The sequence below is a fragment of the Echeneis naucrates genome, chromosome 1, assembly GCF_900963305.1.
Source record: "Echeneis naucrates chromosome 1, fEcheNa1.1, whole genome shotgun sequence".
Taxonomy (NCBI): domain Eukaryota; kingdom Metazoa; phylum Chordata; class Actinopteri; order Carangiformes; family Echeneidae; genus Echeneis; species Echeneis naucrates.
Window position 1 is genome coordinate 5,404,165 of NC_042511.1, and position 25,508 is coordinate 5,429,672.

At 41.5% G+C, this 25,508-nt stretch overlaps 2 protein-coding genes across 3 annotated transcripts; both read right to left on the reverse strand.

The window, feature by feature from the left end:
* Nucleotides 1-729: 729 nt before the first annotated feature.
* LOC115047991 (myeloid-associated differentiation marker-like protein 2) lies at nt 730-4,336 on the reverse strand. Its single transcript, XM_029509280.1, has 3 exons — nt 3,420-4,336; nt 2,914-3,331; nt 730-1,839 (listed from the first exon to the last, which is right to left on the reverse strand). The coding sequence occupies exons 2-3, from the start codon at nt 3,192-3,194 to the stop codon at nt 1,197-1,199; spliced, it is 924 nt and encodes a 307-aa protein (XP_029365140.1). The 5' UTR covers nt 3,195-3,331; nt 3,420-4,336; the 3' UTR covers nt 730-1,196.
* Nucleotides 4,337-8,015: 3,679 nt separating this feature from the next.
* Nucleotides 8,016-23,808, reverse strand: aspscr1 (ASPSCR1 tether for SLC2A4, UBX domain containing). Of its 2 annotated transcripts, none has more exons than XM_029501849.1 (17): nt 23,711-23,808; nt 23,424-23,479; nt 22,846-22,960; nt 20,411-20,511; nt 19,673-19,730; nt 19,503-19,576; nt 18,812-19,367; nt 18,174-18,233; nt 17,836-17,975; nt 16,943-17,024; nt 16,786-16,852; nt 16,383-16,445; nt 15,320-15,372; nt 11,558-11,609; nt 11,370-11,439; nt 10,748-10,935; nt 8,016-8,609 (listed from the first exon to the last, which is right to left on the reverse strand). In XM_029501849.1, exons 1-17 carry the CDS (start codon nt 23,798-23,800, stop codon nt 8,599-8,601), a joined length of 1,836 nt encoding a protein of 611 aa, XP_029357709.1. In that variant the 5' UTR covers nt 23,801-23,808; the 3' UTR covers nt 8,016-8,598. The 2 variants fall into 2 exon arrangements, with proteins under 2 accessions (XP_029357709.1, XP_029357700.1); XM_029501840.1 differs by having other exon boundaries at nt 10,748-10,938.
* Nucleotides 23,809-25,508: the final 1,700 nt, after the last annotated feature.

The following is a 25,508-nucleotide window of genomic DNA, read 5'->3' on the forward strand; positions in this document are numbered from 1 at the left end:
TATATTATTATTACCAAAAAAATCTGAGTCAACGAAAAAATCCAACGGCTGAGTTGGATTTTTTCATTAGTTGAAGCAGTTAAATGCCTCCCAGTGTTCTGACCTTGAACCTTACGGTCCATTCGGGGCTGAATGCTACAATTTGTGGATAAGCTGCAAATCATGCTGATGTGAGCGTTGAGCGGGAACCACCACAACAGTAAAGAGGTGGGAAGTACGGCACAATGAGTTGAGTAAAGTTTAAAAAAAATAAAGAGCAGCTGCAGTCTGACTGTCATGAATTCTTCAGAGGTTGTAACTATGAAGTCATTTTTTTTTAAAGCAATTATTTATATCAATATTTTATAAAATTATGGAGTGGTTCACCCTGCAACATGATCAGACACATCGTAGTGTAAACCGGATAAGGTTAATGGCCTTTTGGCCAACGATCTATGAGTTAAGGGCATATTCAGGTCATATTTGATAACTTCTGTTAGAAACGGCACTGACCACGTCAAAATTGTGTTTTTAAATTCTGAAAGGAAAATCACCAGTAGAGAGATGGCTTTTTTCTTTTAAAATAGGCTTAACTTTTTATCAAACAGAGGGAAGCGTTTTGTAGAGACACAAGACTTAAATGCTGTCTCGCAGCCTCCCTGTGACGGCAGGCTGCTTGGTCTAGTTTATTTTTGGCAGCCTGGGTAATGCCTGTCGACCTCTGGTGTGGGGTTTACAGATGACAAGAATACCACAGATTCCAGTGTCAAATTTAATATTTATATTCAAAGCTTTTATCTATCATTTGAACAGAAATACAAGTAGCAAGTACGTGTGTGTGAGTGTGCGTGTGTGCGTGTGCCACAGGTCAGCAGCAGTGCGGTTGTATTATTTTACGTGGATTCGCTACAGCGTTGGGCCCTGGTTTTTCCCTTAATCACTCAGAGGGCAGAGGGGATCATTTAAAAGGAAGAGGTGTCACATCAGCAGGGTGTGGCAGAGGAGTCGTAGTAAATATGTCGTTCACATTCCACAGATTGGATCTGGAAGTCTGGCTCAGTGGTGAACCATGTGCTGGGCCTGATAACCATTTCTCCCTCTCGATCAGTTCTGTGACTTACAGCGTCAAATATATGCAAACAAACTGACAAAACAAAGGAAACAAAGGACTGAAAAACTGTCAAGCCAGCAATGCCGCACGAGGGCCGTTTGTGGTGCTACACCCGAGAGTTACGTGAGGAGACAAATCGTATCCTCTGGGAGTAGATCAAGTCGACCACGTACAGTCCAAAGTTAATGAAAGAAAACACTGCCACCACAACTTTGCTGTCCCATGGACACTTTCCCCGTGGACATGATGATGGCCTCCAGGGTGAGCCGTATTTCGTGTCGAAGCAGAACACTGGCCACACCACTGATGCACTCAGGTAGAGCAAAACCTCCAGGAGAGTGCAAACCACCACAAACCGGTCAAAGGGCATGCAGCGCACGGCTTTGGTCCGCCCACAAACAGTCATGATGACCACCACGGCAGTCAGAGCAAAACAGAAAGCATAGACTACAACGCAGTAGATCGTAGCACTGTAACGGGAATACTCGCTCCCATTGGCCAGAGCTCCAAAGATGATGCAGGCAACGAAGCCCTGAACGACTTTGAGGAGGCCAGAGACGGTGGCCATGTAGCCCACCACAGCCTGGCCTGGTCTGGCTCGGCACCAAGCCACTTCAGCTCCGTAGGCCAGGGCGCCCAGGATGGAGCAGACGGTGACGGCAATGCGGAAATTTCGGACATCACAACCTGCGTACGGGCACTCGATTCGGACAAAGAAGAGCGGGTAGACGACAGAGGCTGTCACGAACCTGAGGAAGGCAGGAAAACACGACATCAGATACGTCATCGAAGCAGAGCAAAACATTTGTTGAAGTGCCACAGCGAGACAAATAAGGGCACTGACTTGAACAGCTTCTATAGTGTCTTAGGCTTCAGTTTTAAGTTTTTATTTGTCCATGTCCAGGTTCATTTTCTGGCTTCATCAGAGCTTTCATGTCTCAATCTGGGTTACAAAGGGAAGAAATCATGACCTTTGTCATTACAGCAGTGTTATATAAGACCACTTGCTCACTGAAAGTCCTGAGATGTGTTTGTTCATCCACTGGTAGTAACTGCCCCCCCCCCCATTTGACAGTATAACTCATCGTCATGTCATGTTCACTGCACTTTCAATTCCATAAACATCTTCTTATAAAGTAGCAATGTTAACATGATTGAGTTCAGTGAGAAGAACAGATCAAAGTTCATTACCATTACATGACATGCCACTACTATCTAAGTTTAATATTCACTCTGCCTGTTTTTTGTTCTCACTGCTGCTGGAAATTACGAGTGAACAAAGTGGAAGCATTGTGGAGTGTAAAAAAGAGAACAACGAAATGAATGGCACTAAAATGCTATAAAGAGATTAGGTGATTTGAGCTGAACCAGCTGGTTCATCACTCTCAATTTATATTACATTAATTCTTAATGAACTACAGCTGAGACAGCTTCATAACACTGTGGTGGTTGTTTATAACTCTTGGAAACCTTTAAATGACTATTTATGCATTTAAATTATTATTTTTGTATATAGCCATTGTTGTAAACGGATTGTGGAGCTATACTTTTGCCACTTCCCCTCAAGGCAATTAAAGATTAAATAAATTATTTAAAGATAACTAAATTAATCATATATAATATATATATATAATTAATTAAGCATAATTAAAGATGATTAAAAGTTCATCTAATATTTTGTGTTCCCTAATCTCTGGGGTGTATTTGAGTTTTCGATTAACCAAAAAAAAAAAAAAAAAAAAATGACTTCACATGAAATGGAGGCCAACCTACTCCACCAATCCAAACAAGTGTCATGAATCACACCTGAGTAAACGACTTACATGAGCGTTGCGAAGGCGGCGCACGTGACTGTCAGGTTGTCCCAGGATACAGGGAGGCAGCTGTGGAGACGAGTGGCATCGAGAAAGAAGACCACAACCGACATGGCGAAGCAGAAGCACCATGCTGCCATGCAAAAGACGCCGTGCGAACCGCTGTACCCGGCACTGTGCGTTACCATGGCAATCACAGCACAGCCCATTGCTAACTGGCAGAGACGGGCAGCACCCAGAGGTGAGCAGAGGGCCTTCTTGTTGAGGTATGGACCACCCTGGGAGTCCATGACTGGGTCCTTCCAGCCCTCAGAGAGCCAAACAGCTGCCCGGCAGTTACACAGCAGAGGATGATGTGGAGTTCACGTCTAACAGGTTTAAAGCTTTAGCTCGAGCCCTGTGATGTAATCCAACGTCTTGACGACATCTGTCAAACAAAAGTAAAACCAAAAGATCAATTGATCTCATTGATCTACACATGAACATATTTCAAAATGAGCCTTGTGTGCCTTTACCTCACTTTACTGGCGAAGCAGCTTCTCAGTTTGGAATTGCACTCAAATAAACTCATGAGCATCTGATGTTCCCGGAAAAAACTCAGATCCTCGTAACGTTTTTAGCTCAAAATTATGTTAAACTCTCTGACGGACATGTGTCAGGATGCCTGGGGCTGGGAAGCGTATCTTCTGCCACACTGGGGTTGTTGGGCCCTGCTTCCCGTTGCTCTGACAGACTCACCTTCCTCTCTCTTTGCTGTTTTAATAGACTTGGTGGGGACTTTCTGAAACTCTATTTCTGTGTTGTTGAATCAGAGTGTGTAAGAAACTATGTTAAACACAGGGAAAGGTCTCTAAGTGAAATCTTCTAGAAGAGCTCGAGCTGCCCAGACAGGCACACACACTCACTTCTCAGCTGAGAGATCGAGCTGACTCATCGTTCACTGATATCCTGACTCGGTGCTGTGCGCCCAGTAAACCAGTGAAGATGCGTTGAAACTCCAGTCAGACTGTAGTTTTGATAGTTTTGATGTCTATTATTGCTCATGAACAAGAAGGTGATCCGTCCAGGATGTTTAGTCCAGTCAAATCGAGCGCTCCGACAAAGCCACAGCCTGCTCCAGTCCAAGCCTTCAGATGAAATAGTCTAGAATCAGTGTCTCCTTGTGAATCCTCCTGGATATATCAAAAAGATGTTTTGTTTGTGTCTGCAGTGTCTCTACACAAACAAAGCATGAATCCATGTGTCCACATGGGCCAAGGACGCCATCAGCTCTCCTTAAATATCAGCTCTCATCCTCTTTCTCTCGCTCTGACACATACTCCTCTTAACCCACTTTCCCCTTCCTCAGTGTCTCTCCCGGGGCTGTGAGGAGGGGGTGCTGCTGCTCTGTCAGACCAGAATGGAAGTTATTTTGGGTTGGGCCATCACCACGAGTGTTGGAGGGATGTGTACATGTGCTTGGGTGTGGAGCGGAGGCATGCAGACGCATTACAGACCCAGTGGAATGAGGTGAAATGACTGACCCCTCACTTTCAAGACAAGCAGCCCGTATGAGACAGACTGGCTGATGTCACACTTATTAAACTCTATAGTTTCTGCCACTGTAGCACAGACGCGACCACACGACTTGAGCCCTTCCTCGAACCGTTCTCGCTGTGCACTTCACCCCCGCCATTCCTTTCGTAGGTCACTCGATGTCATCCTATGGTTCCTGAATGACATTTCAATGGCGGTCATCCTGGTCAGTGGAGTCGTCTTCGCTGCCAGACTGTAGCTTTGTTGTTCTGCTGCTTGACCTTGTTCTTATGAACCGCCGTCTTAGAAATTTTAAGGATGTACCCCTCTGCCACTAGAGCCAGAATTGAGCCCTTCTTTTCCTCACACAAAGCTTTTCTTTTCATTTCTTTTGGCATGCCCAATAGTTATGTTGGTTTGTTTTGTTTTGTTTTGTTTTTTTTTTGTTCCAGTTACTTTAGTACTAGCACTAGTTTTTGCCATCCAGTTGGTCCTATTGCAAAAGAAAATGATGACCACAGCAAAGGTTTTTATACATTTCCTCGTTAAATAAGATTTGGTCCAGGTCAGCACCTCAACAGTACCTTATTAGGTAGAAACAGGTAATTCAACAGACACTGGAATGGAATGACATGTCTTATATGTAGAGATGCTGATTTCTGAAAAATCTGCAGCGGTCTCTTAATTTTCTCCAGACCTGTACATACATTACCTTTTCATACAGGAGAATTTAATGTACCCTGCTAGCAGACATACTCAGGGCAGATCGGATGCGAGAGTCAGACTTCCTCTGCTGGAGACAGCTCGTGGAGAGTAGAGCAGTGAAGATGGATTTGGACTGGTAAACTGGTAAACAGCTGTGAATACTGATGTTACTTATGTAGCAACAGAAAAACTCAAAAAAGCTCTTTTTGTGAAAACATTCAACCGCTGCAGCTGGAGAGGAGGAGGAGGAGGAAAATGAAAGTGGAGTTTGGGGCCAAACACAACCTACACTAAAATGGGCTAAAAGCCTCAGTGGAGTTGAGGGCGACAGTTTGGGTGATAAACACTGTGGGTAGTTACACAGTTCATTATTCACAGTCAGTCATGAAGTCTGTTTTTAAAATGAAACTACAGTAAGTTTGATTATGCAGCTTTAACTTGCAACTGCTGAAAAAGCCTGAAATAGTCTTAAAAATCCATCAAAATAACACCACGTTAGTTGTCACACTGACATTTTAATGCTGTTAGTGTGACTAACCTGACTTTACTTCACTAAACTCCAGTGCTTAAACAACATTTTTCCTGCCATACGATCACTGAGATTATCTGTTAACCCCCTTTATTATGAAGCTAGTTGTTATGATGTTGTACCTGGGAGGCAAACCGCGTACACCCGCGACACCGTGTATAGCTCTTATAAGTGACCTTCGCAGCAGGGATTTTTTCAACAGGCAGTTCAAGTCCATGTTGACTCTTTGCATACATGTATTAACTGTCGCCATGTCCGGTGAAGAGGCCTCTCTTCTCGAGTTAAATTTCACAAATGTTCTCTGGTCTCTTACTCCACCTGCAGGTAAGGCTAAAAAACTGTCTAAATAATGTCACAAAGATGTTACGTAGTGACACCAAGTGGTCCACGATCTGCACTGTAAATGTGTAAATAAATAAATAATCTAGGAAATAATACAACAATATATAAAAAAATCACCACTGAATGAACAGTAAAAACACAACAGTCATGTCCAGTCAGGTCCAAAACGAAGTAGCTCAAAGTGTCCAGATCTCATTTTGACTCATCAAAAGGAATGTCGTCCCCCCTCTGTCCCTGTGGCTGCAATGAAGGCATCATCTTCAAACAGATAAAGCAACAACAACAAAAACAGTCTCAGGCCCTCTGCCCCCACCGTCCGCAACATCATACAACAGGAACCTTCCACTTCATTTTACTGAGCTAAAAATATTACCAAAACAAAAACCTAATCATCCCCTCTCCTTTCGAAGCTAAACACTAACTTCAAGATTTATAATGTCATCTGACAGTCACCAAACACAAAGACCGAGTTTATGTTAAAAAAATAAAATGATCGTGTCCTTCTGGGGTTCATATATTAAACTGTCCACTATTCAATTCCACAACATGAATTCATATTTATGGTAATAATATGTAATAATATAATACTTTGGATCTGTAACATATTACAGTCCATTTCATTAATCTGAAATAAATCTGAATTGTGTTTCTGTTTATGGCAGCGTTAGTCTTTGTTTCCAGCAGGGAGCAGCAGCACAGCAGCTGAAAACACACTGAGGCTCCGGGTGCTGACACCACAGCTTCTCATCAGTCTTTTAAACGTCCCAGCTATTTTAAACAGTAAGCGGCTTACCAGCAGCTATGGGCAGCAACAGGCTTTTGAATGCTTTGACTTCAAATAAATAATAATAACAATAATAATACTGTTAGGGGATTCAAATCATTTTCAACTTTTCACTAACAAACATCCAACACAAACTCTATAAATGGCCCGCTGCTTTATTTGGCATCAAAGGCTCTGGGGGCAGTTGGAAGTAATTAATTTGCAAGAGGCAGGCAGAGTGTGAGTGAGGGAATGTAGATGGAATGTACTCCTCCCTCTCTCTCTTGCATGCGTGCGCATGCGCATGCACGCGCACACACACACGCAGCTCTCCCTTGTGCACGACCTCTTTTTGAAGTTACTCTTGCAGCTCAAACAGTGAATGGGTGAGCAGCTGATGGTGACAACATGTTTACCGTTACCTGTAGATGGCCACGTCAGTTGGGGCATGTGAGAGTCGGAGGCCTCATGAATTTGTGAGCATGAGGTTTGTCCTGTGGGATCAAAGCTGTGGTCTCCATGGACCCAGAAGGCACCTGAAAAATGTTGAGCAGCTCTCTAACATTCCCGCAGACAGACACGCAATCACACACACAGACACACACACACACACACGGCCTCAGTTATGGCTCTGACAGACACATTGGCCGAGTTGTTTCAGGTGTAACCTCAGATAAATTTCATCGTTCCTTCCATCACACTCTCGAAACAGTTTGTCTGCTTGCTTTCTGTCAGATAAACTGACGAAGAGCTTGGAAAGGTCGAATTTTGTAATTTAATGTTAATTCAGTTGTTTTGTGTTTCTTACTTATCCTGGAGCCTAATTGGCTGGAAAATAAATCTGAAATCTGTCAGTAGATCAAGTTTTTAGCTGAAGGTTTGGATCCAGTAGAAACACAACAGCCTATATCCACGTTCATCACAGGCCTGGACAGAATTTTAGACTTCAGAGAAGTGACCGTTGGTCCTGGGGCTGTAAAGTGAGGCCCAGTGCTGAAGAGTCTTAGAACTGTACTCTTTTTAAGCCACTGGTTGTAAAAATATTGAAATGTATGGGGAAAATTGTCATACTGCCCACTTGATTATTAGGTCAGTGAACAATTTTCTAATAAGTTTTTGGTCCCAGTCTTTAGTTTGAAGTCTCCTTCAAACACCGAAACACTCATTTTTTCAAATAAGCCCATTTATTGGAAAATAGACCATTAAGCAGGGTATGAATTAGGCGGTAGTTGACAGACTGTACCACACAATGATCCTCATGGGCTACAGCTTCTCCTCCAAATATGCTTTCTTTTGGTTGTCATGGTGAGCTGCCAATGGATACCGCTAAAATATAAACCTTAAAAGTTGTACTCACAGGCCTTTCTTGGGGTTCATCTTAGAGACCAACATGAATCATGGGTGCTGAACAGAGACTTAAACATTGGCTGCTGATTAAGACTCAAAGCTCAAGTTACTAAATTTACTCAGAGGTGAGATTGCTTTACCGAATGTAAGTAAGTAAAAAAAGTAGTTTTTCAATGTCAATACAGGCAAAGTAAGATGCATTTTACTACAACAATCTTTATTCACCATTTCATACATTTTGATCTGCTGAATAAAAGCAGCTTCATCACTCTCCTCCCACAGAGAAGCCAGAATGAAACACATCAATCTGCGTGGCAATGAAATATGAATTATTTACAGTGGAGGTTTAGCTCATTATCTTCACTGTTTGAAAACCTAGTTGAATGCAGGCAACCCACGTGATGGTGTAAGTCCACTTCCATCACAATGCTCAGCCACTTTCACGTCGCAGCAGAGATTTAAGTGCTCTACTCTCTCCTCCGTCCTCCGAGTCTTATTTTTTTCCTGTGTAGGAAACCAGAGAGAGAAATGAATAACTAACTAATTATCAGTGCCACAGCATGAGTATAATGTCTGTAGTTTACACAGAACAAAGAAACAAGAGATCTCCTTAATGGCCAGAGTTTTTTTTTTTTTTTTCCCGCTCCACATTTTATTTTAAAAACCTTTTATTGGATCAAGCCTATTTTATTCCTTTGTTGTAATTCTAAAAAATTGGCACTTCAAATGCAATGAAAATCGTTAAAGATGAGCTCTATATGATCTCCTGTAGTTACAGTTGCTGTCAAAACACCCAGCATGATGTAACGTGTAATAGATCCCATCAACACAGGGTCATCATCATCATGTACAAAGGAGAGGAGGAGAATGAAAATTGTATTCAAAATGTCACAAGAAGATTTAGGTTTGATGGCTCTAATGTTAGTGTCTCCCTAACAGGCTAACTTATCACTGAAGACAATGATGGGCTAATCTACAGGACAATCATGGACAAACAGTCTTACATGGACTGTGTGGTAGTCTACTGTGTTATGGTGTGTGTGTGTGCGTGTGTGGTGTGTGTGTGTGTGTGTGTGTGGTGTGTGTGCGTGCGTGTGTGGTGTGTGTGACCCCTTCTACAAACAAGGTCTGTAAATCCAGATTCATCCCCCTCCCCTCTGTCTTTGTCTTTCAAATTTCTTCATGAAGGAAAAAGCACGCCACAACGGTCTTAAGAGACACACATGGACACACAAAAAGCTCATCCAGAAATAAAGGGCACGCAAAAAGACAAACAAGACACACAGAGAGAAAAGGAAACAAAAACATCAATACGCTGACCACCAGAAAGACCACAATAGACCCAACAGAGACGTGCCGTGCCTTCACTACCCACAAGGGCTGGTGCTGTGTGATGTGGCCCAGTAGAAGGCTCTTTCCCTGGGCCCCGAGTGTCTGTAGTGGTCTCCTGGGCCGGGGGGGGTGCCATCCTGAACTAATTGTTTCATCCTATCTTCTGAGTCATGAGGAATTCTGCCTTCAAAAGGCTATTTCCTATTGACTGTGGCCTTGGGCTTTGTGTGTGCGACTTTAACCACAATAAGAATCGTGTGGTTCGAATCTGTTTCTTCACAACAGAAAAAAGGAGTCTCTGAGAAAAACTGCTGGAGGAGTGAAACTGTTGATTGTGTACAAGTGCTTTCACACCTGGCCTGTTTAGTGTGGTTCACGCAAACTCTGCAGTGTTATCTTGTTTGCTTTGGTTTGTTGGGGTTGGTGTGAAAGCTGTCAATCAAACTCCAGTGCAAAAGCAACAACTAGGTGAAAAACAGTGGCGCTGTTTGAGGAGGAGCTTGACTCTACCATTTGTGGTTGAAAGCAAAGCAGATCAACCAGCTGAACTTCTGATATTCGTGAACTCTCATTGACACAATCTATTTCAGATACTGAGACTTTTTAGGTGAGGTGACACGGGTCCCTACGGAGTGTTGCATTATGGGTTGTGTGTGAGTGTCTCCAAGGTCTAGCTTGACTTTGAGAAGCTCAAAAGGACAAATAGACAAATAAAAGGATAAGAAGAGTGTAAGCATGTGACTAAGAGACAATCTACAAAAGTGCCATAAAGCTCTTGTGGATGTATTTTACGTTCACTTTAAAAGAAAAAACTTAAATGAACTAGGATGAAGCTGAACTGATTAGATGACGTATAGCACGGGTTTTGGCCTGAAAGTGTTTACTATCTTGGGTGTAGTGAATAAAACATGACAACCTCAGAGTAGCATCCTTATTTGCCCTTTGGCCTGTCATCATGCATTACTCACTCTCAATACCTAACTCTTTTGAACCAGAAAATGAAAAATGCAAAGTTCAGTTCAGTGCTGCATGACCAGCTCACCACAACTTGATTTCAACACGTAGATCCAGGAGAACCGTGCAATGAATGAGCTATATCATCACTTCCTGTTTACAGCTCCTAGTTTGTGTGTTAAAAAAAAACCTCAACTGAACCAAAGCCACTGATTCATCATAATCTGACCTGTGGCGACCACTGACCATAGAGGAGTATCTGCAGGTGAGTGTATCTACCATTTAAGCCTTAGTCATGTGCAAGTGAGTGGTGTTTCATGTACACTGGAAAAAGGACAGATGCGCTCCATCCTCACCTGGAAGCTTGAGCCACTTGGGCACATTGCCTGGCTCAGATTTGGTAGGTTTAGCAGCCTTGGCTTGTGTGGCTGGATCTTTCTTTTCCTGTGTGGACCTGCTGGTGCCTGCCGCCTGCTCTGGAGGAGGTGGCAGCTCCTCCAAGTCCGCTGAGCTGGACAAGGGCGTGGGGGACCAGAAAATGGAACTGCTGTAGAAAGGAGGGATGAAGAGTGCAGGTTGTGTGTTTGTGTGTGTGAGAGAGAAATTATTGTCTGCATTAAGTGGCACCATTTTGAGTCAGAAATTGAAAAAATTATGAAGATTTAAAACAGAAGAGGAGTAATGACATTGTTAAGAAAAAACCTACAACCTACAGGTGGAGGTTGCTTTTGGGAAATGGACTATCTTTAGAAGGATATGCGTGTCTTTGTGTGTTTGCATGTGTGTAGAGGAAATGAGGGCACATGGGGGCACCTGCTGTTTAGGCAGAACCTCAAAGGGATTCCAATGATGACAGCTTTGTGACAGGAAAATAGGCTGGTTGCCGCGGGATACAAGTGCATATATATACACACCCAAATACATGCATACCCATGCACTCATTGAAACAAACACACACACACACACACACACACATACCTGGCAATAGACTCATTTGCTTGTGAGGCTGAGACAGAGGATTGAAGGAGTTCCCTCTTTATGTAAAAAGCTGCGGAGGAAACACACAAACACAATGTTACCTATTGTGTTATTTTACATTCCTCAGTAATATACCAGTATCTAATTCAAATCAGCATACGAAAGAAAAGAACTGAAAAGACAAAAACCTGTCTTAATGTCGGAGCCAAAGTAAACCAGTGCACCGGGAAACAAGTCGGCCTGCAGACAGGGAGAGAGAGGAGGAGAAGTCAACGGAAGCCCTGAAAAATGTCTGGCACACAAGTCAATTTCTGCAAAACATGGAAAAATCCAAACAAAACTGCCTCCTGCTACACGCAAAGCAAAGTCAAGTTAATTTTTAAGAATGATTCATTGCTCAGGGTAACCATGGCTCTTTGAAGCAGACCACAAAATGAGCACCAATCAAATGGTTAGTAAAAACACTTTCACCCCTGAAGCACAACACTCCTCTCCAGTGATCGTCTTAATGGTTATAATGGACCAGTCGCAGGCAGATATTATCAACCATACAATTATGAGGTAGAAACACAGACAGACAGGCAGAGCACACGTCTGACTCTAATAGAAAGGAGACAAACAAATCTGTGCACATTCACAATCTTATGTAAGCATAAGTACAAAGTTGAGTTGTATTAACAATGTAAAAACAAGTGGTTAATACAAAGGATTTGTCTCAGCTGGGAATCACAACATTGTCAAAAATGACCACCAGAGAAAAACCGCAGCTTTCTTCTGAAGAAAACCATCATGAGCAATCTCTTCTTTCCCCTTCTCTTTGTATAACTAACTTAGGATGACTAGATCTTAGAATATATTATCATAAATTACATTTAAAAAAAAAAAAAGGTGTTTTAATTCTTTCAACTAACTGGTGAAGTTGCAACAATTCTACAATCTCCCTTTTGGAGGAGGTTCGGTATTTTTTTTTATTATAGAAACAACTATGAGGTTTATGTGTAAATGAAACAACAGTGATACTGTTAACACTTAATTCCTACATCTGCGTTTTCATAGAGGCTGGATGACATGAATTCATTGGAGTCCCTTTTTCATCATTAATGGGACACCTGCAGCTGACTGCCTGTGTGATGATTTTCTTTACTGGCCTTCCTGTAACTATAGCCAACCATCAATCTGACAATTTTCTTTCAATGAAACATTTAAACATTTACTGACGCAAAATATGATGTCTCAAAAAACATCTCATAAGACAAATTTATATTTGTCTTTAAAATGATTAAGAGTCTTCAGTGGAAACAGTGGAAGATTAATTTGCTGTTGAGTGACTGTTTCCAGCTTTAATTATGAGTGATATATGCATATGCTTACAAGCTATTGAACATTTGGAACGTCATTCACCAGAGCTTATGGTGACCTCCATCACATGAACACAGGGGCCAGATTCATAGAGGAGGTAACTGCACGGCAGGAGACACTGTGCCTAAAAGGTGTTCTTTACATTTAGATTTGTCAGACTTCCAACAGGTGTAGATTAACAGTTATTTAACAAACTGATTAGTCACGAAACACCATGAGTGTTTTTAAAAGGAGACGGTATGGCTGTGGGTGGAATTGGGCGTGTTGACCCTCCACTACAGCCAGTTTTACACACACTGGCCTCTCTCTTTCTGTCTCCCCCTCACCCTCACTAACTGGTTCCTTAATTGGGACATGCTGGCCTAATTGCTATTATCACAGCCCTGTGAGCAGGAAACAGTGTTACAGTAGAACAACAGACATTCCTGCAATCTTGCTCCCTGTGGCAGCTGCACTTCCACCCGGGACAAGAGAGGGCAACGTAGTGAGATCTGTGTGTGATTGTGTGTGTGTGTGTGTGTGTGTGTGTGTGTGTGTGAGAGCGAGAGAGAGTATGAAAAAAAACATAAGCAAGGAATGGAGAGAGAGAGAGAGAAAGAAAAAGAGAAAGAATAGATCCTGATGGGAGACTGAGGGAGAGACAGATGAGGGAGGGGACGTGTAGTATCAAAGGGCTTCTGGGTTGGGAAACATTCCTTTCCTGACATGACACAAAGTGATTAAAGTGTGCGCTTGTGTGTGTGTGTGTGTGTGTGTGTGTCCATCAATATGTGTGTGTGTGAGTGAGAAACATAGTAATGCGCGTGCACTCATGTCTGTGGCATGACAAAAAAAAGAGGATTCTTCAAGTGTGTCAAAGATAGATGATTGATGTATAGACAGAGCAACGGGGCCAGATGAAATGTATGTGTGTGTGACACCAAGGGGATTAAAAGATTTTGTTTTTGCGCACTTTAATTCTTTTAAGTCCATAATGGATAGAGACATGGCAGTGAGGGAACGGGGCTGAGGCACAAGAGAGGGTTGGGGAAGAGGGATAGTAGTTGTGGTGCTGGGGGTGGGTGGGAGAGAGGAAAGAGAGAAAACTGAAGTTGGGGTACAGGAGAGGGCCACGTTGTCAAAAACAGACGTGGAGAGTTCAGAAAGGGACAAAAAGACAAAAAAACAAAGAAACGCACATGGCTTGAGAAGATCATATTTGATTCAAAGAGATCAGCAAACCAGAGGGACACTGACACACACACACACACTTCAAAGTCTGTTTTTGAGGATCCTTATCTTTTGAAGCAATCCCTCCAAGGAGCCGAATCTTGTTCATCACAACACGATATAACTTCAAACAACTTTCTCTTCCTCTCGCTTTTTCCTTCACTTATCCCTTCGTCTGCTTCAGATTGTGTCAAAATGTCAAAAAACATGAGGATGGCACTAACTGATGACCAATGTGTGCTAGTTTTTATTTATTTCTTTTTTTATTTAAAAGTAAGAGAACAAGGAGAATCATGTGTATGCTTGTAACAGACAACAACTTTTGTTTTTCATTTTCTACCTCTTCGCTCTTAACTGTACGGATAGCTGCGAACTCAAAGGCACCAAAACATCAAGGCTGCCCATTGCTCTGTATAGATCTGTGTGTGTGTGTCTGTGTGTGTCAAGATCAAAGCAGAGCCTGTATTAACCCCATGTGCCAGTCTGGGAAAAATCAAGCCCAGCTGGGGTCAAGGACAGTGGAGAGGGGGGAACAAGTGTGAGAGTGTGTAGGGGCGAGAGAAGAGGGGGGGATTGGGAATGTGGTGGAGCTTTGAAGAGGAAAGAGGGACCAGCCGATACGTTTTACAGTCAATCAGTCAGTCAGGATCTGTGTGTGTATTTGTGTGTGTGTTGAAAACGTTTCTAAATGGTAAGTCAATGTTTTGCAATTGTTGTTTTCTTGGGTTCGAGTGTGATGTGGTTTATTTGAGTCAAACCACTCTGGCTATGTCCACATATACAATTTTCATTCTCTTGTTGCTGCTTCTTCGCCTCCTGTCCACACAACTCCAGGGTTTCCAACCCCCAAAAATGTTTTAGAAATACTGCTGGCCCAGTTTTCATCTGAAAACTCTGGGGAAACGTTGTGTTTTAGTCTAGACAGGCTGAAACAAAGACCTTGTATCAGCCTCAACCGCCACAGGTGAAGTGAGTAACAAATTACAACTGTTACTGACCTTGTTGTCTTTGCTCGCAAGTGTTGTGCAGCGATGTTGTGCATTTCAGCACCAGCACCTAAACTGTGTCTTGTTTATAGTATTTTCTGCAACTTATCATTTGTGGACAGCTAAAAATAAACAATCTGCTTCCTGTGGACCCACTGACTCGCACACACCCGATGTGTGCCATGAGTGGCCATGTATGTGTCCATCTTCAGGTGTGTTATTATGAGTATAGATTGTTTCTGATACAGAGCTAAAATATTTGTCTGGATGGAGATCATTGTTATTTTAAACTGCCGTTTTGGAATTAAAGTTTGGTAATGTTGGCTATGTCTGGCTATCATCGGGCATTGAATATAGTGCTGCTACATGTTTGGGCGATAATGTGAGGATTCTTACCTGGAAAAGTGTTGCGGAGGGGTCGTCCAGAATGGTTTTCGGAGGCGTGATGACTGAAAGAAAGTTTCGACCGAATGAAAGGGTGAGGATTAATAAGTGTTAGTCCTTAGAGACATTCATATAGGTGCTCATTGACTGTAGACATGTAATTGCACGTTTTTCTGATGTAATGTAATCTGTTTCCATCTATCACTGATGCTGCTGACAAAACAATTTTTTGTCAACATCATGAGACAGTGTACACAAGAAGACCAAAATGATTTCACTGCTTTTCAGGAAATTATGAATAACAGCAAGTCAGCTGTGGAAACACTCAAGACATTTTTGTACATAAGAGTACATCAAGTCAGAAAAGACCTCTGAGGCACGTGTGGAGAATTGAACCGCTATGACAATAAGGTTTGGCTATTGTCATCAAATTGGCTCTAATATACTGAGAAAGTGAAAAAATATTTCACAATCTGTAAAATGGAAGTAAGAAAGAAGAAGGTTTTGTCGACATAATGCAGTTGACAGTAGGCAAACAAGAAACATGGGGCTAGATTTAGGAGATATCATGTAACCCACAAGATCCCCAACAGGGATACTGGTATTGTACATGCATCGTATTTTGCTTTGACAACTTGGTTACAAGTATTCCATAGTGAGTGTGCATGATCTGGGAATGAGAGGAGTCAGACAGGGGTAGAGGCAGGAGCAGTCACTCAGATCAGGTTTTAAACAAACATCCAGATTAGTTCAATGTCAAAAAGTCTAATGCAGACAATCAAATAGCTTGTTTACAAATTATCTGGTTATTCAACTACAGTTTTTTTTTTTTTTTTTTTTAACTCAGGCACTTTGTTGCAGCAAAGTCCCAGGCCCCCAGATCACTTCTGTGAGTGCCACATAATCATAATTGTTACAAATAAAAACAAAGGCTATAAATATAAAACAATTAAATCAGAATCATCTTTTAATCAGGAAACATGTAGATAAACAGAAATATGATTTTATTGCATACTGAGGTGCTTACAATGGAATGACAGGGTGGATTCTGATGTGAGAGATAGTGGACACTTACACAGGTAGAAACTGAGCTGAGGATCCTCCAAGTGACTTCTCACAAAGTGCCTCACAGCACCAACTGGACAAAAAAGACACGCAGACAGCATCAAACAAAGTGATTTGTGAGCAGCTTCATCAGCCACTGTGTGAAGTAAAAATCATTTTTCAGATGGAATTTCCCTCTAATTTGTTGTTCTGATGCTTGTCATGTTGCTGTTGGGGCTGAGGTGGATCTAATCCCTGGAATTATAGACCTGTCTCGTTCTTTCTGTCTCTCTGTCACTCTGGTGTGGCTACAGTCATAAATGTGGTGAGGGAGCCGCAAGTAGCTTTAACATTGCAGCCATACCTGTGGCTAGCCAGCTGAAATGAACACTTTCCACACGCACGCACACACACACACGCACGCACTAACAGACCTGTCTCCAGGGGCCTGAAGAAGCCTTGTAGAATGTTTCTGTCTGGAAACTGGACCCTCAGGACCACCTGGAGACACACAGGGGCAGCAGGTTACTGTAAACAAACATACAAGAAAAAACAGGACTATATCAGTATGAGTTTGTGATTTGTACTCACTTTGGGGTATCGGGTCATCTTTTCTTTCATCTGGGCTTCTCTCAGAGACTTAGTCATCAGTGGTGCCTCCTCAAGTAACTTCCTAAAGCAATCAGGGCGAAAGGAGGACTAACTAACAATGAAATGAGCTGTGAAATAAAAGCCAGACTTTGAGTTGACAAAGGGAGAGGATGAGCAAAGGACACAAAAAAAGGTAGATTTTTCTTCCCCTGCCTTAATTCGTGTGTGGCCGTGTATGCCTGTCTGCGTGTCAAAGGTAAAGATTAATTGCTGTGGTCGTTTTAATTCCACCCGAGGTAATTGCAGTCATTGACATGGTAGTACCGCAGCCATGAGGCAGCCAGCTAAGTCAATATGGAGGGAGATTAAAGGATGTACACAGTGAGGTCTCAACCTGACGGTGTTTGGTTGATAGCTGAAAGATAAATGACTACACAAAACAGGCTTACTAATTGCTCTCTCTGTGCCATATTTAGAAGCTTTTGTAGTATGCGTGGTGTCTTATAAATGAGAACATGTTTGCAAACACACACAATGTCTCAGCAGCTGTGGTTTTTTGTGGCCACATCCAGAGAGTGCAGCGTAAACTTGTCCGCATCTGTTTCGAAGAAGCACTCATAAATAAATAAAAACTTCAAAACACACCCAGCGATGCCCGGCATTCTCCCTGCCTATGGCCTCTCATCACTGCTATGGCATTCTGCAATTAAGGGTTACACATCGACAAAACACCACAGGACCAAATACCAAACGGACTAATTATCTGGAAAAGAACGGTACAGGAACACATCTCACCCAGCCATGTTTCTGCAGCAACAAAGTGTTAAAACTTTATATCACACAGGGCCCTCTGACCCACAGTCAACCACCTCTGATAATTTCCACCTTCCCACCTCTCGCTCTTCAGTTGGGCAAAGCGCTTCCGTACATCATCCATTGTTATTTCAAAGAACTCATCAGGCAGATCCCCATGCTCCTCAGGCTGATGGGATATGGAGTCCAGGTGGTAGATGAGAGGCTCCCTCTCCACTGGCTGCAGAGTGAAAGTGAGCACATTAAAGCACTTTGAAACATCATGGTCATGAACTTTATTACAACAAGTGTTCTGGATGGGAAACAAGCACAATACAAAGTTTATTTTATCTCCTTTAAATGTGGAAATCTGTAACAAGGGACAAACGGGAAAACTTAAGTAAACAGGTTCAAGGGGCTAAAACCTGTTGTGGTGTACCTCCAAAAACTCCTCCTCATGATCCATATCCTCATCAGGCTGACTGGAGGTGGTTTGGCGCTGTGAGAGGGAGAAAAAGTTCCAAATTATACTCTATTACTATATAAAGACTACTGTATTATCGACTGTTTCCAAGTTTAAGAGTTAACTCTCAATCTCAAGAAAACATTCATGAAAGATTATGTTGGAGAAATCTGCCAGTGGAAAAGGGATAAATTACTAACATTACTCGAAATTTGCAAAGTTGTACGACTATGGCATCAGACTTAAAAAGTTGTATGGAAGTGTTTCTATGAGTGCACAGGTTGCCTTGTCTATGGGTCCACTTTATCATCTCCTTTGAGCCAGGTCATGACACATGTAACCATTTTCAGCTGGCATCTTCTGTTTGCATGTCATACCACCCACTCCATTCCCAGGTTTCCATGACCATACAATATTTAGAAAGAGTGCTGAAAATGCTGAAAATGCTCACAACATCTACAGTGCATTCTGCTTGATGGACTGGGCAGATTGAGTTTCTGAAATATGAAATCATCTCAAAATGGAAACTATGTAGAGTAAGATCATTTATTTTAAGTTCTTCATATAAGATCGTAAGAAACTTCTTTTGCACTTCTTGTAGTGCTATTGCTCACCTTGGTGCTAGACCCATGGCTTGGTTTGGCTTTCTTGGCTTTGGGTGAATCTATTGAAGCAGTGAGGGCTGACAAAGAGGAGGATGAAGATACTGAGCTTCCAACTGCTCCTCCCCCAGGGCCCCCAAGGCGCTGACCACCTCCAGAGAAAGGAATGAATGAAACCGATGGAGCAGAAGAGGAGGAAGAAGACTGCTGAGAGCTTAGTCCTGATGGACCTGCTTCCTCGCCATCTTTCTCTGCTGCACCTCTCTCAGCAGTCTGAACTGCATCCTGGGAATGTGAATCCTCTTCCTGTTGAAAAGAAGTGTGCTGAAGTGTGCTTGGAGCAGAAGTAGGATTTGGCGCAGGCAGGGTTTCCATTAGCCTGTCAGGGCTTGACTTTATAAGTGGCATGTCAGATGTTGATGTCTCTGGTTGTGATGGAGCAGGATGAGGATGAGATGACGAGCTCAGTGTGGTCTCCTTGGCAACAGCGGTGGTTGGCATAAGAGCTGCTTCTGTGACTTCTCTGCCATCTTCCTCTCCAGGAGTTTTGTTCTTTTTGAGCAAAAACCTTGAAGAGAAATCATAACAATAGTTTTACCAGAAGCTTTACATGGCATGAATCGCTTAAATATGTAATGTAGTTTAAATAGTTTTGTTTAAAGTATTTAGATCTCATGTAAAAGCTTTAAAACAGACAGTCTACCTGACAATGGCACTTCCTCCTGTGAGACCCAGAGACTTCAGAGTGGCCTTCTTCAGTGCTTCTTCCCCACACACCTACAGAGAAACACGCACGCACACACAGGCATCTGTTTTACTATAAAACTCACTTTCATCTCTTGAAAACAGGAGAGTTGAAGAACCATTCAATACCTCGTCTCTCATGTAAACGCACACTGGGGTGGATCCTGACTCAGACAGCCCTGACGTGCTAGAGTGAGGTGGTGACAGTAAGAAAAACAGATATTAAAATTCAGGGTCAATATGTTTTATTTGTTCAAGCTGTGACAAAACCCAGAAATGACTCTCTCTTGTTGAGGAAATCAGTTCAGTGATTTTACAACAAAACCTCATGCGATGCAGTGGTACGCTGTCTCCATGTGTAAACCATGTGTGCAAAACCCCTGTGTTAGAAACTGAACCATAAATGTTTTACTATTGTTCTCCTCAATAGTGAAAATCAAAGCTTCTCCCTCTGCTTCACAACATTCCCAGAGCTTTGACACTGGAATGGAGTAATATTCATTTCATGGAATGGTAACTTCCTTGAAAAGGGATTAGGATATGGAGTGATGTCATTGAGTAGAGATGAAATGAGGACTGAACGGACACACGGGGACCTGGGACCTCACAGCTGGAACTACTGAGCAACAGCTGCATAAGGGTGTTTGAGTGAGTGATGGTGATATGTGGGAAAGTTAAAACTTCAGTGGAGGAATGGTGAGAAGAAAGGATGTTATCTAACACACTGTTGGCCTGTTCCTGCACAATGACCACCAGGCAAACACACACACAGACACACACATCTGTTGTCTATACTTTTGAGGACAATACTGGGGCTGTGAGGGGTATCAATATATGTTCAAATAGAGCATGCACACACACACACACCTGATCTGAGGGAAATGAGTGAGCAGGTCCCATAAGCTCTGTCCACAAGAGAAGGATCCTTGGAGCCGAGAGCCGTCCTCCATCTGAAGTGCAATTCGCACCTAATGGATTTGAAAAGTCACACACACAACTGTAGATGAGATGTATGGCGAAGACTAAAAACACACTACACACCTGATGATCCAGGAATAAACAGTGTCTAAATTATTGAGAATCAGTCCCTCTACGCCTCTTGAGCTGGATGTGTCACTGTGTGTGCCGTCGAATGACTCTGTATAATTATAAATCTTAAAAGCCCAGTTCACCAGGACATATATTTTTTTAGGTTTTTCTCTCACTTTAATTTTTTTCATTGAGAAACAAGTCTTAGATTTACGTCCAAGAAGTCCAACTTAAAAAGATGAATCACAATAAAAACCCTGGCGCCTATTAAGATAACACTAAACACATATTTAAATGAGTGTCACTCTGATTTTTCGTCACATCATTAAAAAATTTGAGCTGCCTTTAAACACTAGAAAATACAAAAGTTCAAAGGAAGTGGGTGCAAACATGCCCTAATCTCTCATTGTGGGAATATGTGACAAAATGTTTCCTTCGATGCAGAAAAGGAAGTGCTCTACATTAAGTATCATCTCCCTAGGTGGCCGTTTGCAGGTTTTTGGCTCAACAGTGTTGATGCATTTCGCAGAATGAAAAATCTTTGATAGCCAGACTTGATTAAGCTGCACATCTGGGCATTCCTCGGTCAAAAAAATGAGTAACAACAGGCATCAGTCCGAGTCTCTGTTGTTCTTTCTTTCTCTGAGTCATTCTACAAGTTGTTTATGTTTACTCAACAACCGTGTTACAGGGGATCGAAAGCAGGCTGGACGTCAGCACACCAGGAGAGATAAAAGAGCGTGTTGGCTGTCGACAACCAAACACTCACACACAACAGCTTGGCTGACGTGAATGTTAAGAGAGACTGTGTGTGTGTGTGTGTGTGTGTGTGTGTGTATGTGTATGTGTGTTGGAAGAGTGAGTAGTGTGAGTTTATAAAATCTGTGAGGTATCGGCAGTCAACCATCCATCAAATGAACAAGAACAACAGATCAAACCCAGCCGTGATTTTACTGCTTAGATTATGATGCCATGAGGTCATAGGAAACTACAGCTAAGCTACAACAAAGTGCTTTTTTGGATACAAATCAGAGAGCCAGCACAGATGGAGAATTTATGCATTTTCAGGTATGGACAACAAAAAAGTGTATATACATCCAACCAATATACTCAAATAATATAATTTAAGCAATAAAGATATATTTTTAAAATATAGGACTGTATATCAACTGAGATTTTTTAACTATAAAATTTGGGAAGAAAAAATAATACATTTCTTGATACGATTTCATACGATATTGACACTATAACATAAGTATCTATGTTTTGTGTTGCCTTATGTAACCAGAGTTTTTTTCTCACCTTCCTCTAGCTATCCCCTCTCAGAACTTTGGCTTTTGTAAATGGCTGGATTGTCTGACACTGCACTTATGTAGCTTGTTGCTCTTTGTTACAGGATTTAAGTACACATCTTTGTATTTACCTTTGTAAAGTGAAGGTTCCTCATGACATAGGGAGGTACAGGTAGTTGATTTTCTGATACAATATGGGTAATACTGAGACCTAATTATCATACTATAATACGCATATGAACAAATTGAAGTCAAAGTATGAATAAATCAATGCCACATACTGTGGTCTTCACAGTCATTTCACAGATTTCAAATTAATTGAAGAACTTGAGAGGTTTTGGTAAACACATGGGACATTGCTCTACACCAGTCATCAAAAGTCCAGAGAATTCTAGTTTTGTAACTTTTCTTGGGTAATATGGTGAAACAACCTCTTAGTCCAGACACCCGATAATAAATACAGTATTTTTCCATTATTCCACTATTATACCCAAATAAATGTGTGCATATATTTTCATCACAATACCCACATTATTGTCTGTCAGTGTCATCCACCTCTGCCTTCTTAGTCAGACCTTGCATACAGGCTAATACACTCAGGTTATCAGTGATAACGATTATCAGAGATATCATCATACATACGCTCATATTTTATACTTTAATTGAATCAGAATCTGTATCAAATGTATCCGTCACTTTCATAATGTATTTGCTGTATAAAATGGACCGCAAAATTGTTCCCAATGTGTCGTGGATGGTATGATAGCATCATTAAAGCTTTAAAAATACATATTTCAAACGCATGAAAAAATATGCATATTGATGAGAGACTTTGTTCTCTGTGAAATGTATAGTACAGCAGCATAGATACTATTTTTTTCCAAGTTTTCCATATCCATTGTTATAATAGTCTTTATTCGATGTCCGTCCCTGTCTCCCTCTCTATCTGTCACACACATACATGCATTCATTTAAACTAACCTGGCTGTTGGTAACAGCCTGTTTCCTTGAACTTGTCACCATTTCCAGTTTAGCATTGTTGGGTAAGTTGGCAAACCTCCATGGCACCGTGAGGTCAACGACAGTCCTCTGAAACCTGTCACACGGTGATGATAGAGGGAAAACAAGTGAGCACTCCCATATAATAAAAAAATTGACAACATCTCGCTTGTTCAAAGCATTTGAGTGTCCTGTCCCATCCATTAAAAAAAAAGAAGAAAAGAAAAAAAAAAAAGTGTGTTGAGTGCCTAAAAGGTAAAAACTGTCAGCTGGATTTTTGCCCCAAGTCTATTAATTTCTTCCTGAGCTTTATCCCAGTTGCACAAGTAATAGCTCTTTTCCTTTACGTTTATTCTTCCTATATTTCTTCATGTAGAATAAAACACAGCTAAATTCAGTTTTTGAATTCTCTCAAGCCACCCAGATAAACTGTGACAGAGCCCCGTTATTTGAAATAACTATAACGCCGTTTCTTCACTTCACTGTTTACTCAGTTAGCAGTGTGAGTTTATCCACAGAGCCCAGAGACAGATGTATTAACACACTGACAGTTTACTCACTTCAAACCGTGATCGTCCGGGTTAAATCCGTGCTTTTTGCAGACGTCCTCCAACACCTGAGGATGGCGGATATAAGTAGAAAATCACAAGTGAACTCATGTCACACATTGAGAAAAGTGATGTGATTAAATCGGCACGAAAGCAAAACTGATCCGTCACCGGCTAACTGCTGTTAGCCAAACAAGCTAACTCAGGGGAAGTATTTTTTTCTGGTTTGGGAACAAAAGAGCAGAATGAAACAGTTCTAGTGGAGCTGAAAACAGAAGGGCTGTGAAAACACGACTTACCTGCAAAAGCGGCGTATTTGGAGACACTTTAACCGTCTGCCTTCTCCCATTTGGAGTCAGAACCGTTACTGCTGCCCCGCTGGCTGCCATTGTGTGCCGTGACGTCACTGTGTTTGTTTGAATAAACTTTATTGGCTTTCCCCAAGCAATGCAAACAGTTACCCACGATTTTGAGAAAAAAGGACATTTTTAGAGGAGTGAATGAAACTTATTCGTCATGTTGTTATGTGTCAGACACAGACTTGGATAATTTAAAATACAAAAATCTCTATGAAAACGTAATTATCAAAAAATTAACAAATGAGACACAAATTTAGACTGCTTGTGTCAAAACTATGACCATATCACTTCAATGTATTCAGCTAATTACCCCACTAAATGAGAAACCTGAATAAATTTGTGGAGAGGCATGATGCATGATGAGCATGATGTATTGAACATATAAGACATGATTCATTGGGTCCTTTTCACCAATCACACTTTCATGTGTAACAGCAGACGAAGCACAGGTATAAATAATGAAACTGATTACAGCTGAATTCCACTTCCAGGTTCTTGTTCTGTGTGCCTGATGCCTCCCTGTCACGGCTTCCTGGGATACTTCAATAGAACCAAGACTTTGCTTTTTTTTTTTTAGTAATTATGCCTGTGTTTTTCCTTCTGCAACTATTTCAAATGTTTGTTACAAAAAAAATACATATCTTTTCCAAAGCAGCATTAAATATCTACCTGATGAGGATATACTTTATCTATATAAATACCCATAGGGGGCATTAATGATTACAGGGCCCTGTACTTTTGTAATTTGTGGTGGTTCTTTTCATAGTTACATTTATTGATCATATTGCTTAATTCATATTAATTAATTAATTACATTTTGAAACAATGTGCTGTGAAAAACAGGATCATTATTTTTGTCCTCGCATAAAACCTATTTAAAAAGCAAAAACAATACAATTATTAATTTATTTTATATAAATTTATTTATTAACCCAATGACCGTCACAAGAGAAGAGACTGTGTCTGCAGACCAGCAACACTGCCAATCTGTTCTCCATATGGACGACTTCATATATGCACCATATGCAGTTTGAAAGAAGACCTTAGCAGAAACACAGGGAATCAAGGCCGTTTTGTCTCAGCAAGAATCAAATTGGATCAAAGCTGGAATCAGGCTGGATAGACAACTTAACACATGGTGCCAACAGATGGGGAGGTGTGAGGGCAGAGATTCAGAGCACATGAACTGACTAACCGACCATTTCTGATACGAGGCAGAGTCCACCTCAGAGAAGGCAGGAGAGAGAAAGACAGAGGTGAATACAGCTCTGAAGTTCTAGGGGGAAATTGCCGCTGTCTGAATAAACAAACAAACAATCGGTTTCCTTCCTCACTCAGCAGGCTAGAGACTTCAAAACTATGTCTGAATGGATGCAAGAACATCAAGCCATCTGTGGAGGGAATTTTTAAAGCCATACACATTTTTACCAAAAAAAAAAAAACCAAACAAAAAAAACAAACAAATATGTATCAATAGTGAATAATAAAAAGTGGTGGACTAACTTATCTATCAAAGTCAGAGAACAAATTTTTCCGTGTGTGTGTGTTTTTTGTTTTTTTTTTAACGGCCAAAATTGAAGCAGCAGCTGCATCCTCACTTTTCGTCTTTATGGTTCAAATTCCAGGAATAGTGGAGCATACAATTTCTCCAAAGCACCTCCCTGGTTGCTAAATGCTCCTCTTTCAAACTTCAGGGAGCCCAGTTCTTAAGCTTTCTCTTAGAAATATGTGATCCTTA